At 34.8% G+C, this 23,797-nt stretch overlaps 1 protein-coding gene across 1 annotated transcript in view; it reads right to left on the reverse strand.

Moving 5' to 3' along the window:
* Positions 1-359: 359 nt before the first annotated feature.
* LOC136033939 (multifunctional protein r-like) overlaps positions 360-23,797 on the reverse strand; it is a 248,362-nt gene continuing 224,924 nt past the window's right edge. Inside the window, exons 28-33 of the mRNA XM_065714958.1 lie at positions 19,674-19,984; positions 19,075-19,287; positions 17,603-17,781; positions 13,572-13,674; positions 6,180-6,281; positions 360-626 (exon numbers count right to left, since the gene is read on the reverse strand). Of these exons, the coding sequence (XP_065571030.1) occupies positions 429-626; positions 6,180-6,281; positions 13,572-13,674; positions 17,603-17,781; positions 19,075-19,287; positions 19,674-19,984 (1,106 nt within the window). The 3' untranslated portion in view covers positions 360-428. The remainder of the gene's footprint in view (positions 627-6,179; positions 6,282-13,571; positions 13,675-17,602; positions 17,782-19,074; positions 19,288-19,673; positions 19,985-23,797) is intronic.

The following is a 23,797-nucleotide window of genomic DNA, read 5'->3' on the forward strand; positions in this document are numbered from 1 at the left end:
CAAAGACTTTTTGGCTCTTCTAAATGAAGATACAAAATAATTTTTCGAAAAGATATTTTTTTTTTCAATGGAAATACCAAAAGTTATTTTTTAATATATAGTGGGGAAGGCAATCGTCTCCTCAAAATTGGCACCCCTAAGAAGAATTAAGTGCCTAGTCCTTTTTAGCGAAGTCGTATTTACACTATGCAATAATATAATGTTGTTGATACAACATTATAGCCTCATACCTCATATACCTCAACATCATAGCCTCTCCCAGTGGAGTTCAAAATACAAATTGCAGCTTTAAATTTAGTCACAAATTAGTAATGTTCTCACCCAATGACTAAATACTCAATTAAATTTGTACACAAATATTTAATGAAACACTAGAAGTTTATTAAGTCTAAAATATCTTAAACAAAGTAATAAACACAAAACTAAGGTTAGCATTTTCCGAGAGCCATGGCTAGTACTGCCATTCTCACATACATTCCACCTTCAGCTTGTCTGAAATAGCCAGCTCTAGGATCTGAATCCACATCAGGGGATATTTCGTCGACCCTTGGAAGAGGATGGAGAACCACCATTCTTGTCTTTGCAAGTCTCATCAAATGCGGTGTTATCACATACCGGCCAGACACCTTAAATACAAGAAAAACGTTTAACTAAGAATTATCTTTTTTATTTTCAAGAACTTAGAAATCCTAGCTGCCGCAGGGCCTGGTATTGCATATTATACATTACCATCCCCAAATCGGGCATTCAAACGAGAAGAAGAAGAAATTAGAGATCGTCATAGAGATTTAATGCCTCATAAAAGAAGGAGAATACTGTAAATTTCAGTTAAACTGATATTTCAATCAATTTAAATTTATAAAAAACTAAGACGATAACTGAGAAACTACAAATCTAAAGCAAAGACTCTGGATGTGGGAGGAATAAAATGTTAAAATAGAAATAAGATATAGGTTTACTGAAATATTGCTTCATTTGAAATTTTAACTCTTTTTAAGCAATGGCAACCTAAAAAACATTTTGAAGCAAAATGGATAGCGGTGGTTAAAAATTAGAAAGAGATGTTATTTTTAGAGGAAGGGCTGTCTGTATGAAATGAAAACATCAGCATTTAGTAACTATTTATATCAAAAAAGTAAAACAATGTCTCCAAAACTCTTAAAAAAGATCATAACATGTCTGGTCAAAAAATACTCCAATTCGAGTGAAGTAGAAAAAATTGTACAGGTTTTAAATTTTTATCAAAAACTGAAAAACTGTAAGTCCACAGGAAAGACCGTGTATGGGAACGCTTCAATGTGAAAAAATCTAACATTGTCTTTACATAATTGTGCCCAAAATACTTCTACTAATTACACAAGGCTTCATTTTAAACACTTAATTGAATTCTTTTCACGCAACCCTCAAAGAAAGGCACATTTCTATTCATCTCTACCTGACTGGCAACGCTGTTCTTCCTCACACACATTTATTCTACGCTATCTTTCTCCAATAAAAACTCAATCCCTCATCAACTATCTTTCTCACTCCCTTTTTCACATACGTATTTATAAATACAATTCAAAATCAGAAAAGTATTTTCTCTACTTTTCATTCATTTTCAGTAATTCAACTTTCTTTTCAATTAATCTCTTAAAATCTATATTAATCAGTACTAACTCAACAAGAGTCTATATTGATTAAAGCATTGGTCTAAAAGGAACTTGCAGTGTTCTGTGGTGATTTCAAATTTGAGAAAAGAAAAGTGATTTATTTTATTTATTTATTTATTCAGTTATTTTTATAACTTTAAAGTACTAATCTCTGGGTCGCGAATTGACAGCAATGTAGGACGGGGGCAATGATTGTTTTCAGGTTTTAAATGAAAACACAAAAACAAATGTATTTTTCAAGGTACTTTGATTTCTTTTTTTTCTTTTTTAATGGAAATGCCATCAAAAGCCATTCTTGAAAATCGAGGAGGGGGAGTCATCTCCCTGCCAGAAAATTGGTTCCCCTGACGGAACCATCAATATTAGCCTATATTTGTTTTATATATTCACATTCTTTCAAGAGAATCATATTAAGATATGTTTGTTGATAAATTCTACAAAATATTTAAATTTACCAAAATTCATTTCTTTAAGTAAAGTATTGATAGAGATATTAATTTCTCCAGGGGGAAGGGCTGAATTGCAACATAGATTTGTTGTAAAAAATATGAACTTTATGAATTTTTTACCATAAAAGTATGAATTTTTGATTTCACTTTTATGAACGAGAACTTAGATTTACGACGTGTGCACCTCAGAAACTTTCAGTGGACACAAAAAGTAGCAGTTGGTGTTTTCATCAAAGGTGCACATATTTTTGTTGTTTTTTTATATATATTTTTCACTATAGTTCAGAACTATAGCGGAATAGATGGTAGCAGTTGGATAGTAAAAATAATAATATCTATGAACATAAATGAATAGGTGGCAGGAGTAGGGGCAAGAGCGAAGTATTTGATTTCGTAGAGCCCTTTGAAGAATATATTGGGTATTTTTTAATCGTGCATTTGTTTATTTTCCATCTTATTTCAAGAAACAGTAGATTTTAGCATGATTTTGAAAAGATGTTTTATAAATTGGGTAAGATTTTCGTAATACCACATAAAATTTGATAACACTTGGCAAGATTTTGGTAACACTTGGCAAGATTTTGGTAACACTTGGCCAGATTTGGCAACACTAGGTAATATCAGACACGATTTTTATATCACCATGCTAGATTTTTATAATAAAGGCAAAGTTTTGACAGTAGCAGAAAATATTTTGTCAATATCGAGTAAGATTTTGCTAGTGCCATGCTAGATATTTTTTCCATAACCTTTAAGATTTTGTTAGTACTATGTAAGATTGGGAATATCAGAGAGAATTCGTATCGTGTCTGACAAGATTTACTACTAATTGACAGGATTTTGATAATGTAACGCAAAATAATGATAATACTTGGTATGATTTTGATAATGTTATAAATAAAACTTTTGCACATTTGCTTTGCTTGTCATTTATGAGGAAGACAACAACCCCAAGTCCTTTCCAGCTGATGACAAGAAAAATATGAACTTTATGAACCTTTTTTCTAATTATGAACAATTTATGAAACTAGATTAAAAATATGATTTTTTTCCCCATAATTATGAAACCAACGGGAGACCTGTAAATGATTCACTGCAAAATAAGTTGGAAGTCTAGAATTTGGGAGTAGCTTTATCTTGTCAATGTATTCCCCATAAACATTTACAGGGGATTTATGGTTGGTTAGGGATAAAACCTTTTATTTAGAACATACCGCTTGAATAGTTTTGTTTCAAATTATTTGAATGTTTTGCAACGTGAATTCTTCCAAAATAACAATTACACATAAATGGTAACGTTTTAGAAAACAAGTAGAAAAAAATCGACCACAAAAGAGAGATAAATAGCGATGAAGACCACACTGCCTTTCCATCACACACATCAAAAAACAAGAAGAACAATAGGGAATTCTTTTTTTAAGATAGTGGAAATCTAATTTTTTAAATCGACCTATTTTTGACCTTTATGAACCTTTATCTAAATTATGAACAATTTAGGAAACTAGGTTAAAAACATGACCTTTTTCCATAATTATGAACCCAGTAGAGGGCCTATAAATGATTCACAGCAAAATATGTTGGAAGTCTAGAATTGTTAAATTTTTATTAAAATCGGCTTATTTTTTAAAATCAATCTCAAAGAAAGATGGAGAAATATTTTTATAAAGGGATTTAAACGTTTAATGTTGCTAATTTATCAAAACAAGAAGAACAATAGGGAGTTTTGTTCGTAAGACATTGGAAATCTAATCTGAATGGATATTTCACCCCCTATGCCCAAGGTCTGTCGTCAGCAAAACATAAATATATAAAAGAAGAAGAAACTTACAATAATATAAGACCAATAAAACTAAAATGAACATTTTAAAAACAGTACCAGCATCCTTACTTCAACGAAGTTAAACCAGGACTGATAAATAAAGTGAGATAAAACAAGGCAATTCATTGAAATTAAAGAAGAAGAATTAAAAACGCATTTTTAGGAATAATCTTGCTTTTTCGGCCGCTAACCCCATAAGGTCTATTCGTAACCGGATCTGTGTTAATAACGATAGGTTTTTAAAAATATTCTGTGAAATTAAAAATTCATTCAAATTAGATTTCCACTGTCTTACGAAAAGAATTCCCTATTGTTGCGTTGCGAAAGGAATACCTTGGTTTTGTCGTGTTCTTTTTTTTTTTTTTTTTTTTTTTTTTTTTTTTTTTTTTTTGTTCCTAGCACTCCGATTCCACGTTATTTATAGAAAGTGGTAAGGGTCTAACCTCTAAGGTTTTTACGGAAATTTTGGAACTTAGGTCGGATTGATGAATATGACTTTGCATTTTAGAAAGCTACGTAGAACTCATGCCTGGGGTCAAAAGGGATGGTTTTTGCTTGTCCTTGAGCCAGAGCCTATAGTGTGTGAAGTGAATTGGAGTTTTATAGCCTATGTCAGAGAGAACTATCTGAAGTTATGCAGTCAAGCTTTCGTTTCATCAAACCATGTTTCTGCTTTCGAGTGGAAAGCTCCGTTCTATCAGGCAAGCAGGCAGGCACCAGTTTCAAATTGAAGATGGACTAAAATCTAGAAGTGTTAAATATATGCGGCAGGTACCCGGCCCGCAGCCAATATATCTTCTTTGAGTGATAGATACAATAATTTACAGAATCAAAAGTGGCATTTTTCCACGGATCCGAAAGTGCTGCCATCAATTGTTTTACCCATTTCTGTTTGTGATTTCAGCTAAGTTTGTGCCTCTTAAACTTTAGAATGTGCCTGACATCAGATGTGCCTCTTAAAATTTAGAAGTTCTCACATTGCTAAGGAAATTAGAATTTATCCTTTGCTCCTTTCTATATGGTGACGTTAGAAACTTGGCCTACTGCAAAAAAGTCAACTTTTGAACTAAGACAGATAGATTTTTTTATGGCAGTTGATAGCTCTTGATGAATTGTTCAAAGTAAATGTCATCCATTTTTTGGTAGAAAAATTTCTTCATGAGATATACCAGTTTGAAAGTTTAAAGGGGTCGACAACTTCAGTAGTAAGGTACACACTGAAACCAAAAATAGGCCGATACCAATTGTGAGACATATAGGGGAGTTTTAAGCAACAGCCAGCTGTTAGCTCATAATCATTTTCGGCGATGAGGGGTTCGCAACTTTTGCTAGTTGGTGTACCTATTATTTATTGCTGGTGTATTTGACGGTAAGACCAATTTGGTTCCATTGGTAAGATATGTACGGGACCTGTAATTAATAGCCGGCTGTTAGGCTACAATCATCTTCAGCAATGAGGGGTTTCCAGCTTTTGCTAGTTGCACTGAGGGGTTTGTAACTTTTGCGAGTTGGTGTATCTAGTATTTATTTTAAAATCCTTACAGATTAACAACTTCAGTGTTTAATCGAAGCGAGGAAACAAAACCAAAATGTCGCTCTCGCAACAATCAACTCGGCTAAGCCGAAAAAAGGTTGCCGCAACACCTCACGTTTTCCATGCAACGTAGATCTAGTTCTTTTTGTTTTTGATGTTTTCGATGGAAAGGCAGTGTGGTCTTCGTCACTAGTTTAAGAGAAAAGTCCTTAATGACAGATTTAAAACCAGAAAAAAAACTAAACAAAATGTATTAAAAATTAGTTCTTGAGCACACATTTAGTGAAAACAAATAAAAATGAGGAGAAAAAAGAATAAAAACACCATTTCAAAAATTAGTTTTTAGCTGATTCGGATATGCCAAGGAAATCTTTCTGAGTAGCTGAAAGTTACTCTTTCATCATTGTGTATACTGAGAGGATCCGAACCCCTTCGTAAAAAGCAGTGTTTACAAAATTATCAAACAAGTCTAGAGCCAGCCTCGAAGAATTTTTCTCAATATGTACAGTATTTCTTAAAACAAAATACAAATTATCTTACAAATAAATTTTTATTTTAAAATATTATTACAATTTCTTTATTCAAATGATTTTAAAACAAAGTTATTAAACTTTTTAATTAAATTAATTATTTAAAGTATTAATTTAATAAGAACAAAATTTTTTTTTATTTAAAATAATTTATTTTAAAAAATTCTCAAGCTTGACATTAAAAACATAATTTACCTGTTTGTACTCTTGAATAGTAGGGAATCTTTCTTTCTGAATTCTGGTAACATAGAGAACGTCAGTATCTGGTAAAGCTTCTTCCAAACTGTCAAATTTTTCCTATAAAAACAAGAAGTATAAAAGCACAGTTTTTGAGACTCCCTTAGTCTTTTTAAATTAAAAGTTCCTGAAGAATATTATTTAGTTGTCCAAATATTAAAAAAAATTTGATACCAATTAAATTTTCGTTTTTATTCTTTTAAACAAAAGCAAATTTTTTTAATTATCTTTCTTCCGGCTAAAGCAACAGTTCCAGATTTTGAAAAGCTCATGAACATTCAAAAACAAGCAACTTTTGACCTATCTATTTTTCGCTTAATAATTATAACTATTGACTAAAAGCGTAGTTGAACCATGTCAGCACTATTAAACAAGTTAGTACATAAACAAATAGCGTAGTTGGTGCTAAAAAAGAATAAGTTTCAAAAAATTTGATCGTGTTGAAAACTTAGTGATAACCAAAGTGTTAAAGGGATATGGGCAGGACATTTTGAGAATGTTAAATTGTGATAAAAGTTACAAAACATTATATTGAAGAGAGCGGGAAAGTTTTTTGACAATTAAGAAGTGAAAAAAGGTTTATTTTGCGAGGAAGAATTAGAGACAGTACTAAAAGGTTTAAAGAATAATAAGGCCTCGGGTGCTGACAGAATGGTAAATGAGTTTCGTAAATATGGTAGTGTGAAGTTACGTAATTACTGATGTATTATGAGTATTTTGAAGTTGTGAAGTTACCGTCACATTAAGGACATGATGGAAATCTTCCAGAAATGCAATACCGAAAATTTGTCTTTGCCTATATACGTGATTATTTTGCCTACCGAGGTTCTTGTTATTCCTCCTGTGGCTTATTCTAACTTCGCCTCAAAGCTTGTAAGCATTGATTCGGAACTTAAGCAAATTCGTAAGAAGATTTCGTTGTATGATCTTAAATTCCCCCCTCTTAGCAACCCCGGCCCTCAGTCATTGAATCATGATCAGGCGAACGTTGTTATTTCAAAAGTCCCATCACAATTAAATAATCCTGCCAAGCGTCGCGGAATAATAGACTCTATTCTAGGTCATGAATGCATTCATAGCACTAAGCCCTCAGGCAATAAGCTGGTGGTACGTATTGACAAGATTGCTGGAAGGGACTTTTGCAATGCCGTTCCGTCTATAATTAAAGATTGTGACGATTTTTGAAAAAAAGAGATGTACCTAGTGAGCTTAGGAAAACTTTAGCTAAACTTCGGCTTTAGCTTTGTTGAAAAAACCCTTTATCCCTAAAAGCTCATGGGGAGGGGCAGAGTATACTCTGGTCTCGAAGTTGTCTTTCAGAGGGGTGCAACTATTTCGATAAATATGTAGGGAGTGGTCTCTAGACCCCGTGAACTGCCTTCGTTGGTTTATTTTTGTTGTAGATTTTTATTTTCTTATAATGTGCTTTGTTTTGTTTATTTTACAAAGGCCTTCCTTGACTTGTTGAAAAAAATCTTTTATATAAAATATAAATATACTAGCAAATCAAACTTATCTTCAAACACAACGTCATCCGTTAAACCCCCCTCCCAACAAATCCTAAAGCTAACCATAAACTAGAATAACAAGAGCTAAGAGCTCATATGGCACTTGTGACGAGGTCGGAAGAGCCGAGAGCTCATATGGTACGAGGTCGGAAGAGCCAAGAGCTCATTTGGACGAGGTCGGAAGAGCCAAGAGCTCATTTGGCACTTGTGAGAAGGTCAGAACCTAAAGTTAAACTTTATAGCACAAGATCCTTCTAAATATCAAATTTCATTAAGATCTGGTCACCCTTTCGTAAGTTACAAATACCTCAATTTTCAAAATTACCTCCCCCCTCCCAATTCCACCAAAGAGAGCAGATCCGGTCCAGTTATGTCAGTCACGTATCTTAGACAGGTTTCTATTCTTCCCATCCAGTTTCATCCTGATCTCACCGCTTTAAGTATTTTCTAAGATTTCCGGTCCCCCCAACTGTCCCCCCCCCAATTACGTTTGATCCGGTTGAGATTTAAAATAAGATATCAGAGTTACGAGGTCCTTCTAAATATGAAGTTTCATGAAGATCCGATCACTCCTTCGTAAGTTAAAAATACGTTATTTTTCTTATTTTTCAGAATTACCCCCCCCCCCCCCCGCAATTGAGCGGATCCGTTCCAATTATGTAAATTACGTATGCAAGACTTTTGCTTATTTTTCCAACCAAGTTTCATCCCAATCCTTCCAATCTAAGGGTTTCCCATCATTTTAGGTCTCCCCACCCCAAACTTCCCCCAATGTCACCAGATCCGGTCAGGATTTAAAATAAGAGCTTTGAGCCACGATATCCTTCTAAAAATCAAATTTCATGGAGATCCAATCACCCATTCGTAAGTTAAAAATACCTCATTTTTTCTAATTTTTCAGAATTAACCCCCCCCCCCCCAACTACCCAAAAGAGAGCGGATCCGTTCCGTTTATGTCAATCATCTATCTAGGACTTGTGTTTATTTTTCCCACCATGTTTCATCCCGATCCCTCCACTCTAAGTGTTTTCCAAGTTTTAGGTTTCCCCCTCCCAACTCCCCGCCCCCATCACCAGATCCGGTCGGGATTTAAAATAAGAGCTCTAAGACACGATATCCTTCTAAACATCAAATTTCATTGAGATCCGATCACCCGTTCGTAAGTTGAAAATACCTCATTTTTCTAATTTTTAAGACTTACTCCCCCCCTCCCAACTACCCCAAAGAGAGCAAATAAGTTCCGATTATGTCAATCATGTATCTGGGACTTGCGCTTATTTTTCCCATCAAGTTTCATCCCGATCCCTCTACTCTAAGTGTTTTCCAAGATTTTAGGTTTCCCCCCTCCAACTCCCCCCAATGTCATCAGACCCAGTCGGGATTTAAAATAAGAGCTCTGAGACACAATATCATTCCAAACATCAAATTTCATTAAGATCCAATCACCCGCTCATAAGTTAAAAATACTTCATTTTTTCTATTTTTCCGAATTAACCGGCCCCTTCTCCCCCCCCCAGATGGTCAAATCGGGAAAACGACTATTTCTAATTTAATCTGGTCCGGTCCCTGATACGCTTGCCAAATTTCATCGTCCTAGCTTACCTGGAAGTGCCTAAAGTAGCAAAACCGGGACTTTAGGTTTTCCCCCTCCAACTCCCCCCAATGTCATCAGATCCGGTCGGGATTAAAAATAAGAGCTCTAAGACACAATATCATTCCAAACATCAAATTTCATTAAGATCCAAATACCCGCTGATAAGTTAAAAATACTTCATTTTTTCTATTTTTTGCGAATTAACCGGGCCCCCACTCCCCCCCAGATGGTCAAATCGGGAAAACGACTATTTCTAATTTAATCTGGTCCGGTCCCTGATACGCTTGCCAAATTTCATCGTCCTAGCTTACCTGGAAGTGCCTAAAGTAGCAAAACCGGGACCGACAGACAGACCGACAGACAGACCGACAGACAGACCGACAGACAGACCGACAGACCGACAGAATTGGCGACTGCTATATGTCACTTGGTTAATACCAAGTGCCATAAAAACTTATAAGAAATATTCTTGAAATACAACAGGACAGATTAGGGGGAGTATATGTTGAGTTGGAAAATAGACAAGTATTGGCTTGATATCTGTAGAACGAAGATTCCTTAGAATGATGATACTTCTTACACATAGAGATACTGGAGATAAAGCTTTAAGAGAAGAACAGTATGGTTCTAGTAAGAGGCTGAGTTATTAGACCCTTTAGTCCTTAGTTCTATAAACTATCAAAACGTATTTATTTCAGCCGACAAAGGAGCTTTAGTTAAGATACCATCCTTGTGTGGTATACCCGATATAAAAACATTAAAGTGATAAGTGCTATGTGCGAGAATAATATTGCTGCGATTAAGGTGGGAAATGAGGTTAATGGCTGGTTTTGTACTGAATCAGGAGTTAAGCACCATTGCGTTTGAACCTTATTTCATGTTTGATCTGGGGCCCTTAAGTGCATAATAGAGAGTATTTCAGCTGTGAAACTGAAATTGTGCAGAAGCTTGCTGCACAAATCATACTCGGTGCAAATTATGTCTCTTGTGAATCCGCTCTCTACTCGCTAAAAATGCCCGCTCTCAATGAGCGCAGATACAAACTAATCCACAAGTTTAGACACTCACTACTCGCGAGTCAGAAGCATTTTCCGTAGCTGGCACGTCTTGGTACAAAGCGTTTGCCTAGCCGAAGCAGGAATAAAATCAAACCGTAGAGATGAACAATCCTTTGACGAATTATTTTATTTCGTTTTTTGTCAATACATTTAATCGTTCGTAATTCGTTAACATTGTTATTTATTTATGCCGAAAAAATAGCATAATATAGTCACGGTCTAGGCCAAAATTAAGAAGCTGTTTCTATTAAATGAATACTGAAATCCTGAATTTATGTCGATTATTTTGATGGAATGTGTCCTAAGGAATAAGAAAAGGCTATGGGAGCGTGGAATCAAATAGGAAGGTAAAACTCTCCTGGACGTAGGTTATACTGTTGGTTTGAGCATCCTTCATAGAAAAGTTATCAAAATGAATGATTTTTCCAGCACAGGGCACAAGAATAGAGTTTAATATAAATTTTATGAAGACTAACTCGGTTAAACTGGGAATGAGCGAAGATGAAACAAGAAGATTGATCAAGTGGATAGGTTATAAGTGGATAGGTAAATAAATACGACGGAGGAATTGTTTCTTCCAAAGAAGGGTTAGGCCTAGGACCCTTGATATTCTGACGGAGACATGAATCGCAATTTTTCACATAATTTTGCATAAGAGCCGGTAAGTTTTTAAAAACTGCAAATTTATATACTCGCTCTAGCGTTTTTATATACATGGGCACCTAACAACAGTTTGTTATGCATAAAGGCAATGGTGGTGGAGATAGGTTCTCTTGAAACTAACATTTTAGATTAATACTCTTAATACTACCTGAGTAGTATCAATAGTAAATATGGTGGGTGCAGTGAAAATGTTAAAAGTAGAATAGACAAGGCCCAAAGTGTTTTTGCATAGTTAAAATAAAGTTTAGAAGAAAAGGAAGACAAGTCAGCAAACCAAAATTATAATATTGGAGCCTACAGTGATGACAGTGGTCGTATATTTCTGTAGCATAGGCACTCCAAAAGACAAGAGAGGATTTATCAGATGTTTTCCAGAAAAATTAACTTCAAATTGTTTTAGGTACCCGTCCGACTGACCGTATGTCAGCTGTAGGAAAAATGTTGGTTCTATCCCGGGCTATAATGAGAGAAACCGTGAGATGGCTAGGATACGTTCTGCGGATGAGGGATGATAGTTTGCCAAAGACCTTCCTGTTCCTCCAATCATCTAGGGTCAAATGAAAAGCAGGTCCTCCCCAAATCGGTGAGAGGTCTTAGGGAGGGATTTAAGGAAAACTGGAGCCCATTGGGAGGATGTAAAGAGAGACACTTCAAACAGGTCGGGATGCGGGACGAGCGTGTGTATCTGTTGGCCTCAGGTGGCTTGGTGCAGCAATGCGTTGTTAGTAGTAGCAGTAGAACAGTTTTGGAACTTGGGTGTTACGAAAGACAGAGGAGGATTTTTGTTATGTTTTCCAGAGGAATTACTACGGTTAGTTTTAGGTACCCGTTAGACTGACGGTCAAACAACAAGCTGTGCAATAATGTCGTTCTGCCTATTTTCTAGGGCTTAATCAAAGAAAAGTTGTGATTGCTAGCGTACATTTAAGATGAAGGATGACATTTTTCGCGAAATTGAACTTTTCGACAGTCCATCTAGGACCAAACAAAAATTAGTTCGTCCCCGAAGGAGTTGCAAAGAGGTCACAAGGAAGGCTGTAAAGGAAATTAGAACCTAATTTGAGAGGGTAACGAGTGAAGCTTTGAATACATTCAGGTGGAGGAGAAGTGTGCGTAGTGGCTGGCCCTGCAGTGAGTTTGTAGCAGCAATAGTAGATCTCAGCACAGTTTTTCATATCCATGAAAAACAACACAGAAATCAACTACAGATTCCCTGGACGGTCCTGGAACCCATGGTCCAGGAAAATATTTTATCCCATTTTTTATGGTCAGTTTGACAGCAAAACTAAGTTACAAGATGAAAAAAATTACAATTTTTTTACAGGGAAAAAAAATTACGATTTTTTATAACAGTAAGAAAAAATTACAATTTTTCTTTGACAGTTGAAGTAGTTAAGAACCTTTAATGCGATTATCTTGAAAGACATAGTCTGTCAAAAGAATCTCTTACGTCATCGTGATCTAATTATTAGAAAAAATTAAAAATATATAGGGGTATATATACCCTATATGCCCCAATCTTATTTGCCAGCTCTTCTGCATCCCGGATCCAGCAGCTTTCCCACCTTCTTCCAAGCTTTCAAAATCCACCAACGGGTTCAAGCTTATTTCTGACAACAGTCCACCATTTTTTTTTCAATTGACCTCCTGGTCGCCTGTACCAATCACGCAAAGGAGTAGTCATAACCACTTGGATCTTCTCAGAACATGGCCAAGCCAACAGTCTTCTCTGATTGACGTGGCAGTTGGTTCGATGCTACACTCGTTGCAGTGGTTTACCGTCCAAGTAGATAAGACGCATGGAGATGACTTAATATGGAAATGTTTGAGGTTTATAAAAGTTCAATGTTCCACTAGCGGTGACGTTCAGGTTTCCTTTTATTTTTATCTTTTTTTTTCTTGTTTGATGTTCGGTGATACTCAGGTTTTCTGATGATCCTTTTTTTGTCTATAGAGACATTGCATCATTTTGGAATGAGATTGGTTGCAGAATTAAGAAAATTGAGAATCTGAATAAATCTCAGCATTGCTTAAACAATAAATTACATAGTAAGTGCACTTGTTAGTTCGGTTGAAGGAGTAAAAGGAGTTCAACTCTTTTTGGGGGGAGGGTTACCGAAGAATTACTATTATTGTAATTTATGCCATTCTTCATGTCTGTGGAGAAGTGGAAGAGAATGGAGGATTGATGATTGATGGATTTTATAGTAGATAACTGGGAGACTTGACTATTATTTTATAATTTCATAGCTGAAGGTAATTTACAAATTAATGCTAAGACATACAGATTCGTATCTCGAATGATACCCCGCTTGCTTTTTTTTTTTTTTTTTTTTTTTTTTTTTTTTTTTTTTTTTTTTTTTTTTTATGTGTACTAGACCTTCCCTTATGGTAACGTAGTGACAGGTTCTTGGACGGCTAGAAGAGAGTTTAAGATGATGCATAAACTAAATATATACAGATAAGGTCATTTGGACGTTATTTTTTGTTTTGAGTACAACGATATAAGAACTGAATTTTTACTAACTTGTCTTATTCCTCTTGAATCAACAAACGACATAACATTGACTGGCATACCAAGTGATTCCGGACTGACGTATCTCAATTGGACGTTATACAACGTTAGAAGCCTGGAAAAATAAAAGACGTTAGCAAGAAAGGCTCGAGTTAAATTCATTAGAGTGAACTTAGAACCAAGTTTCATTTCAAAGTATGAAATCTGCTGGATATCAAGATTATGAATTTAATCCTTTTTTTATTTTAGAACCAACACCTCAATATACTTACATTTCTAGCAAGTAAAAGTGAATACAGCAAAATAAAAGCAAAAGGGAGCTAATTGAGCAAAATAGAAGCAAAAAAGCGCAAATAGAATAAATGTAGCAAAAGAGAGCAGGTAGAAGTGAATAGAGAAAAATAAAAGCGAAAGGGAGCTAATTGAGCAAAATAGAACCAAAAAAGCGCAAATAGAATAAATGTAGCGAAAGAGAGCAGGTAGAAGTGAATAGAGCAAAATAAAAGCAAAAGGGAGCTAATTGAGCAAAATAGAAGCAAAAAAGCGCAAATAGAATAAATGTAGCAAAAGAGAGCAGGTAGAAGTGAATAGAGCAAAATAAAAGCAAAAGGGAGCTAATTGAGCAAAATAGAAGCAAAAGAGCGCAAATAGAATAAATATAGCAAAAGAGAGCAGGTAGAAGTGAATAGAGCAAAATAAAAGCAAAAGGGAGCTAATTGAGCAAAATAGAAGCGAAAGAGATCAAACATAAATGAATAGAGCAAAGTAACAGCAAAACAGGCCAAATGCAAGCAAATAGAGCAAAAGAGCAAATAGAATCAAATATAGCAAAACTTCAGCAAATAATATTCAGCGACTTGGTGTCAAAGAGCTAAAGCAGACAAGTAAAAGAAAAAATGGCTGAATCTTATGAACCCAACTCTCTGTTAATTACTTAGTGGGTGGCAATCTGAACTGATTAAGTAAAATGCTTTGTTTTCAGGCCACCCATATCCGAAACGGAGTTCGACAAGGGTTGTGCAGATTATCGTTTGAGTACCGAGTTCAACACGACGAATGTCTTCTCAGAACCCGTGCTCAACCATGCTATTCTAGTGCATTGCAATTTTTAAGAACCTGTTTCCAACACCCTTGGAGCCCCTAAGATTAAAATGTTTTAAAGTTCCGCTGGATTGAACACGGAGATTTTTTTGTCAAAGCCGCTCAAAACCCGCTTCAAACCCTATGCCTGAAAACGCATATCAGATTGTAATGAGCCAAAAACCTTTTTTTAAATTTTTTCATGAATTTGGTGCATTTTTGGGTAGGAAAATGTTGATGACGAAATTTAGAATGCTTGTTCGAAAATGTAAGCAATGATCTTTATTATTTGCAATATGGTTCATTAAAACTCAAAACAAGCAAAGAAAAAAAAGATATGAAATTATTATTCTGGTGTGCTGTAAAAACGGACGAAATCCCCAATCCCTCCTACAAAAAGAATTGTTCACATGCATAAGAAGTGTTAATGATTTTTTTATTGCACGCAAGAATTTATTAAAAAGGAAAGAAGAGAAAAAGAGCCACTTGCGGTGACGCAAAAGACGCTATAGTAAGGCATTAAAGACGTTATTGTAGGGCATTACGGAGGTTATAGTAAGGCATTAAAGACGTTATGGTACGGCATTAAAGACGTTATGGCAAGGCATTAAAGACGTTACAGTAAGGCATTAAAGACGTTATAGTAAGGCATTAAAAGGGTTATAGTAAGACATTAAAGACGTTATGGTAAGGCATTAAAGACGTTATGGTAAGACATTAAAGAGGTTATGGTAAGGCATTAAATACGTTATTGTAATACATTAAAGAGGTTATGGTAAGGCATTAAAGACGCTACAGTAAGGCATTAAAGACGTTATAGTAAGGCATGAAAGACGTTATAGTAAGGCATTAAATAGGTTATATTAAGGCATTAAAGACGTTATAGTAAGGCATTCAAGACGTTATGGTAAGGCATTAAAGACGTTATGGTAAGGCATTAAAGACGTTATAGTAAGGTATTAAAGACGTTATGGTAAGGCATTCAAGACGTTATAGTAAGGCATTAAAGACGTTACAGTAAGGCATTAAAGAGGTTATAGTAAGGCATTAAAGACGTTACGTTTGCGGACTTCGTAAGACGTTAACAAAAAAAAATACTTTATGACCATACGATGCAAACAAATATTATTTTCCCAGCAGCTCTAAATGCGTTAGTAAGAATAGTGAACATGGAAAGGCCCAAACGATACGTCAGAAAACGGAGTGGAAAACCCCATATCGATATGCGGGCTAAAATTTTCCATTTGGAAAATTAAAGAGAAGAGATAAACAAATGGAGAAGGAGTTGCGTGTAGAGGCAGTGAGTGATCCTCTGAGAGTTACTTGTTTTTTAATTTCTTGACACTAACACCGACATTTCGACAATGCATAAATTATAGTAAACAAATACACATTTTTTTTTGCAATAGTACTTGAAAGGTTAGCTCATCAGCGTCTGACTTTTCACAGAGGATTAGATGAGCTTGAATCTCTTTAATGAACACTGATCCACTTATAAACCTTTCTTTTTTTTCTTGCATAAGACTTTAGGATCAAAAACGAAGCGTAAGAAAAACTTATACAAAACTTACTCTTGAATCTATTCTTTAAGTCTGTTTCTTAAGTTATCACACTTAAGTTTTTCTTTATAAACAAAACTTAAACTTATTTCTAGGTCAAAAGCCGGAATAAAATACACGAAACGGATAGAGGAAGAGAGTTTACGAAGGCTGGGTATACTTTTAGCAAATACTACTATTTTTTGGCATTTATTGTAATCCGTTAAAAAAACATTAAACACTGGAGAGACGTGGTGTTTTTGAAGGTAAAAATGCCGGAATTTATACAACATATTCAATATATTTAATACTACATTAATCAAATACTTAATATAAAATTTTGACTTATCTAATCATAACTAATATTTTGCTTGATAGATTGTCCGAATTTTCATGTTTCTAATCTTAAGCCTTTAGATCTTATATATTACGTTTTTTATAAGACCGCGATGATTTTTCAGATTTTGGACGATTTTTTTGCAGAATTTCCTCGGAAAAACACAAATCTAAATGCACTGAAATTTTGCGACACATGTGAGAAAACGTATTCTAGAATAAAGTGAGTAGCTAATTGTTTAAAATAGACTGCTAATTGGAAAAACTGATTATTTCTGCAAGGTTTGGCTGCAATTCATGGGATTTTGCTCATTCTTTCGTAGCAATAATAACAAGTTTAACAGCAGAAAATGGGTTAAAACCGATCCTTTGTAAGGATTGGTTTTAATATAAGATTCTGTTAACAATTCTGTTTTTCTGTAAGATTAAATATTCTGTATGATTAAAATAATTCTGTTTTAATACAAGGTTACGATAATAGCCATAGGTATACCACACGCATGTCTTTTATTTAAAATAAAATAATATATTGTCAGAAAAACTAGGGAACAGCTGCCTCTCTCCCCCCCCCCTCTTCTTGGACCGAGAACCACCACTGTTAATAGGTGTCACTTTTTATGAATAGTTTGGTTAGCATAATTAATCATCTTTTTTCTTAATGGCCAAGAGATCGAATTTATTTGTTGCGAGGGGGGGGGGCCTTTAGTGGTGATAATTTTATGTTTTTTTTGCTGATGACCCAACAGCAACGGCATAAAATATAGTTACGATTTTGACGCACTACGTGGGCGATTTCCAAAGTATTTTTGTGTGCTTTCCCATAAATTAAATGCGTACTTTGGACTGTGTTTCATCACAAATCACAACATATGGGAACTAAAGGAAACACCGGAAAAAATAAGATGTATATTAAGATGTAATCCCTAAAAATAAGATGTATATTAAGATGTATATTAAGATGTAAAATAAGATGTATATCCCTTCAATTTTATTCGAGATGAAGCCTCTCAAAATGGAGCAGGATGAGCCTGCACTTTTTCAGACGCTTAGCTTTCAAATATTAGTAGTAGTGCAATGATAAGTAATTACCTTGCCAAAGAATGCACAGTGCGTCCGTTCTTTAGGTCGCCAACCATAGTAATAGTTAATCCATTCACCGTGCCAATTTCTTCTCGAATGGCAAAAATATCCAGCAGTGCCTGCGTTGGATGCTCACCAACGCCATCTCCTGCATTTATTATTGCCTTATTGCAACATAATGCCGCACGCTATTAAGAAGAAAAGGAGGTTAATAAAAATTATACCATACTTTTTCTTCGGAAACTCAGAATATTCAAAGCATCTCCTAATAAGTCATCTGCTGTAACTACTCAAAATAACAAGGACATACAAATAGAAACTATTTTTGCTCCTGGACTATTTTGTAGGTCCTGGCCTAAGAAGTTCCTCTCATAATTAAAAACGACGATTTTCTAAAATTATTCTTTTATGTCTTCCAAAATTATAATATGGAGCGTTTAGGGCAGTACCACATTTTCTTCAATCCTACGTAGAACACAATTTCGTTTTTTGGGGGAATTCAAAGAATTCGAAGAATTGGGGGGTTGTGTCAGCACTATATGCACCTGCTTGTAGATCCTCTAAAGACAGTGGAGGGCAGGTTGAGGTTCGGAATAGCACAGAAGGTGTTCGACAGCACAGGATGGCTGGCCCCCAACCCCCTTGCACTTCCTGGCTGAAGGGCCAAGAAACGGAGATCAGCACCACCGGTAGGGACTGTAAAGTCCAATGCCGTATTCTTTTCCTTTTTCTCTCTCTTTTTAGAAGGTGAATGGTTCTGGGATTGTGAAGGAATTGGGGATGATTCTGGCCTAGGAGACTTAAGGATCTCAGGAAAATAGACTTCAAGCAGTCACTAGCTTCAACTCAACGAGAAAAAAAGTTTCTAGAACTTTATTTGGGCAAGAAAATTCGAAACTCTTTTAATCTCATTCGTAACTAACATACCCCCTCCCCAACCTGTGAATAGAAGAAGTCGCAGATCATGCATCATATAAGTTCTTTGCAGCTAGAGCTGATATGTGTGTTTCTGTATACAAAAAACAGAAACATAACACGCCCTCAAACTAAAACATTATTTTGGCCCACAGACTAAAAAATCTAGAAGTAAGCAAATACTATATTTGCTAAGTACAAGAGATGTATCCAAGAAACTCAGATTTCGAATAATTATATAAATAGAGCCTTATGCTGTAACTACTTGAAGTACCAAGGACATAAAAATAAAAACATTTTGGAGCCCTAGACTATTTTGGTGGTCCAGTCCCCTGGAGTCTAGTCCTTTTGTTTTTTCAAAATTTCGAAGTTTTTAGGGTAGCACCATACCCTTGTTAGTTTTACTACATCAAACCATCAAAACAAATAAACAAAACTTGACAAACACCTTTTGCCTAGAAATTTGAAAAATGCTATTAAGAAAACAAAAAACTATCACAAAAATTCAAAAAACAATTCAATTCAAATTACCATTATGAGATAAAAGAGAAGAACATTTTGTTTACCTTAGCAGCCCCACTTTCGGGATGTCTGAGAACCACGATATCACTGTAGCTTGCCATCACAGTTATTGTATCTTCAAGAGTCTCTCCTTTTTGTACAGAAGAAGTTGTTGCATCCATATGGATAATTCTGCCCCCTAGACGCTGCATAGCTGCACTAAAGCTGCACGAAGTGCGTGTGCTGACTTCATAAAAAATAGATGCCATAATTTTACCCTGAAAAGAGAAAAATGAAAGGTGTAAAACATAATCATAAACTGTTTTCATAAATAATCATATATTAATAATCATAAATTTAAATAATCATAAATTTAAAAAAAAAACACAGAATAAATAATGATTGTAAGAATATAATAGTTTATTATAATTTTAATATCTTACATAATTAATATAAAATATAATTATTTTTGAATAATTTCGGCAATGTTTTTTTCATTTTTTTTAAAATGAAAATACAAGTAGGTTATTATTAAAAATCTAGTGGGCAATCCCCCCACCAATTGCCGTCCCAAGTACTTATTTTTTTCTTCATGTTTATGTGTTTGAGATACGTTTACATAGGTTTTGAGGTAATATGAAAACAAAAAGTCAAACTGACTCACCTTCAATATATGGTCAAGTCTTCGCTCTTTATGTACGCAAAGACTAAAGGCCTGAGCCAAATTCAAAATGGCTGTTAATTGGTCTTTTGTGAACATATCCACAGACAGAATGGACTTTCCAGCAAGACCGTGGTGAACTGGCACTCCTAAACCTTGCACAGTTGCTAACGCCGTGGTCACAAGAGGAGGTGGTGATAAAGGCCGCATTTTCAGTTGTGGGGATACTGGACGTGGCACTGGAGACACAAGGGGTCTTGCGGCCTGCGGAGTTGGTGAAGAAAGCGGATATGGCTGCTCAGCTTCTTGAATGTCTGAAAATAAATATCTACTTCACTTATGCCCTAATCATCTTTACTGGACCCTTAAGAGACAGCTAAGCATTTATGACTGTGTTAAAGTAGTTTTCAGAATTGTTTAGAATTTATTCACTTCGATTGATTTTTTTATTAAATTTTTATTCAGTTAAACTTAACTAAAATAAATTGTATTTCAATTAAATTTAAATAGAATTTCAAACTTTAACAAATTTCAATTGAATTTTAATTTCACTTTGGTTTCATTAAAAATTCTAACTTTATTAGTTTTTTCTTGCTTCAAATGGTTCCCAGATTCTTCCTGTTCTTACGGTTCTCGGTCTATAAGGCGTATCTCTGTTTATAGCTTTATATAAAGCTAAATCTTGTGCTATTTCGGTTAGTCACCTATTTTTCGAAAGATTTTTATTAACATTTCCTATCATCAAAATAAATAATCATTAAATGACATAGAAAAAAAGCAAAACTTATAGCTTCCTTTTCACCAAAACACAATTTGGAAAACTCAGTCGCAAGCTGATAGAACAAGATTATTCCATCTTTAAAGAAGTTTTTTTTTTACCCGGAATTTGATTCCATTCATGAGAATATTCGAAAGCATCTCCATAACTATCTTAAAACGAAGAAGAAGAAGAAAGAAGTTTTCTAAAAGAGCATTTCAGAAGAAATAAAGTGGCACAAAATCATTAGTTTAGGGAAAGGCAGCTCATTTCAGACTTCATATCGTCAGCAATTTGTTCTCGGTTATTCTACATGATTGTGGACTGAATCTACCTTCTCAGCTGGACACTCACGAAATACTCAAGGTAGTGTAAATTCTTCAACTGCTCCAACATTTCTAATCTTTGAGATGGGTTAGTTGATTAAAATTCACAAAAAAATAAAGGCTGTACTCAGACTAAAGACGGTAAATTATGTCAAGTTAAAACGGCCGTATTACTATGTAAGTTACGGCCTGTATTTCTGATCAAACTTCTCTCGTCTCTTACTTAAAAATTAAAACAAACTCTTTGAGTGCCTATCTAGAAAAGATTGCCAATGATACAATATTTACTTGAGTAAAAGTAGAATTTTTTCTTTGAAATCATTCTTTTTTTAATGCAAAAAATTCTTCTTAAGACATAGGCTACCACTTTCAGAGTTTTGAGAAGCCTACTGAATTGATAGTGAAGAAGCAAGACTAAACTAGCAAGCGCTGCTCACCGCAAAACTTGCTGATAAGGGGGACCAAAAGCTGCTGCAACATATTATGTTGCCTTAAACGAAGCTGGATTTAATCTAACTACGGATTTCCTTCTGGGGTTTTCAGAGTAAAGCAAAATATATGAAATATAAATAAAGCAGAAAATATAAGTAAAGCAGAATACAAATATAAGTATATAAAATATAAGTAAAATAAAAGTAAAACTAAAATATAAGTAAAGCAGAATATATAAAATTTCACCAGCCAAAATAATGAATTGTTTTTTTTGTTTTGTTTTTTTACTCTGAACTGAAACAAAAGGCAGTCGAACATTTAAGTTATTTCCGTTTTCAATGGGCGATGTGAAGAGGGCTTAATAAAGGGAAGAAAAGGGTGAAGATTTGAACATGCGGGGGTGGAGAAAAGTTGTGCGCATCTGTATTGACCCCAGACGATTAGATGCTGTAAAGAGCTGTTAGTAGTAGAAATGTTCAGGATCTTACTCTGGTATATTGACTCCCATTTCTTATTGAAGCTTATATTTACTTTATATACTTTTAGTAATTGGTATATATTGACTTAATAGAAGATATTTTTTGTTTCACTGGAAGATGTGAAATATAGCTGCCTTATCAAAATTGAACTTCAACTAGAGCCAAGCTTGACTAAAGCCAAACCCCTAAAAACAATACGGACTGGAATGACAAAAAATCACCATATCACCATAAATGTAGTTTCCTCGGAAGAATTCAGTTCCTGTTAGACTCAAGCTTGGCCACAGCCAAGCGTTTATGAAACCATATGGGCTGGAATCATAACAAATCACCATAAATTTAGTTGCCTCGGAAGAATTCAGTTCCTGCTAGACTCAGGCTTGGCCACAGCCAAGCCTTTATGAAACCATATGGGCTGGAATCATAATAAATCACCATAAATTTAGTTGCTTTAGGAAAAGTTAATCCCCACTAGAGCCAAGCTTGGTCACAGCCAAGCTCTTATAACACCTTCTAGACTGGAATCACCCAAACACCTTATAGGCACACAATGGGCCAGAATATAAGTGAAAATCCATCTTGTTATAAAATCTAGTCTGAAAGTGACAGCCACCAAGTAACAGTACGCAGAGGACCTTTTGTGTTAAATTAATTAAAAAAAACTTTCCGAAAAAGAAGTTTTTCAAAGAAAAGTAAAGGCAATTTTAAACTTGAGATGACCAGATACAAATACCTGTTAAAAATGAAACGTAAAACGACCAGAATTTACTATAAAGAATAAATGAAACCCAAAACGAACAGAGACAGAATAAACTATCATAGCAAATAACATACAACAAGTAATAATATAAATGAATAAATAAATCTTAAAGCGAGTAATGCTTAAATTGAATATACAAATCAAGCTTAAAACGAAAATAAATATTTGTTATTGTATACTTTTCAAAACTTCTTTTTCGAAAGTATTTTTTTAATTAATTTTTGTTCTTTTTTGATTGCAAAAAACTTCAAGTTTTTAAAAATTCCTTATTTCAAAATAAAGCTTTTTTTTCAACGTCAAATGTTCATCAAAGTATCAAAACTAATATCAAAGTAAAACAATAACAAAGTAAAGGAAGAATTGAAGTAAACAAGGTATCAAAGTAACAATAAGCAACTCACATAATTTACAGCCCTTGCGCCGTAAATCATATAAATCCCTTCCACGTAAATTAATAAATCCAAGTATTGAAGTAAACAAAGTGTCAAAGTATCTCAGTACACCTATGCACAACTAGCAGTGCATCCAGAAAATCCAGAATCAAACATACCCCATTTTCTTCATAAAAAACCTTAATGTCACAGTAATATTTTGCCTTAGGAATATTTTGAACAAAAACAGCTATTTCAAAATTTGATCGGGTCTATTTGAGGGAAAAAGGTTTAAGGGGAGGGGGTTGGCTGCCCGCTCATAAATTTTGACTCTTAAAAGGGAACGAGACTATTATTCAAATGAGCTGTTTCTAGAATATGAAAAGTTTTAGAAAAAGACCCAATAAAACATCAAAGCCTTATGGTCTTTACGACCTTAGTTTTATACTGTCTAAAATTTAATAACAGAAAAAAAATCAATTTAAAATACTGAAATAACTAGACAAGAGATAACCATTTACAAGGAGTATGTAGTGCTATCCTCCCATTTGCGCTGCAAATGGGAGGATATTAGGGGATCGGATTCAGTACTAAGGGGGTCATTTGAGTCCCCTCCAAAGTTTATGCGACCAACTCTTCCACCAAAAACCTTATATACCCCGCAGCATAAGTTACAGCCCTTCCTCTGGGCTTTAGGAGGGCGGGTATGTTGACCCCGAAGTTTTTGTTACCTGATTGTTGGACTACTTAAAACAAACTGGCAATCTCAAAATTTTGATCGAATGCATTTGGGAAAAAAGGTGTGTATGTGTATGTGTGTGTGTGTGTGGGGGGGGGGGGGGTAGATAGCATCTGATACCTTTTGAATCATAGAAAGGTTGAGCCACTTCTGAAGTTTATACGACCTCTCCTTACATAAAAACCTTATATGCCCAGGGGCATAACTTAAACCACTTGCCCCCGGGTTCGGGGGGTTTGTGTCAACCTCGCAGTTTTTATTAT

The sequence above is a fragment of the Artemia franciscana genome, chromosome 12, assembly GCF_032884065.1.
Source record: "Artemia franciscana chromosome 12, ASM3288406v1, whole genome shotgun sequence".
Lineage (NCBI taxonomy): Eukaryota > Metazoa > Arthropoda > Branchiopoda > Anostraca > Artemiidae > Artemia > Artemia franciscana.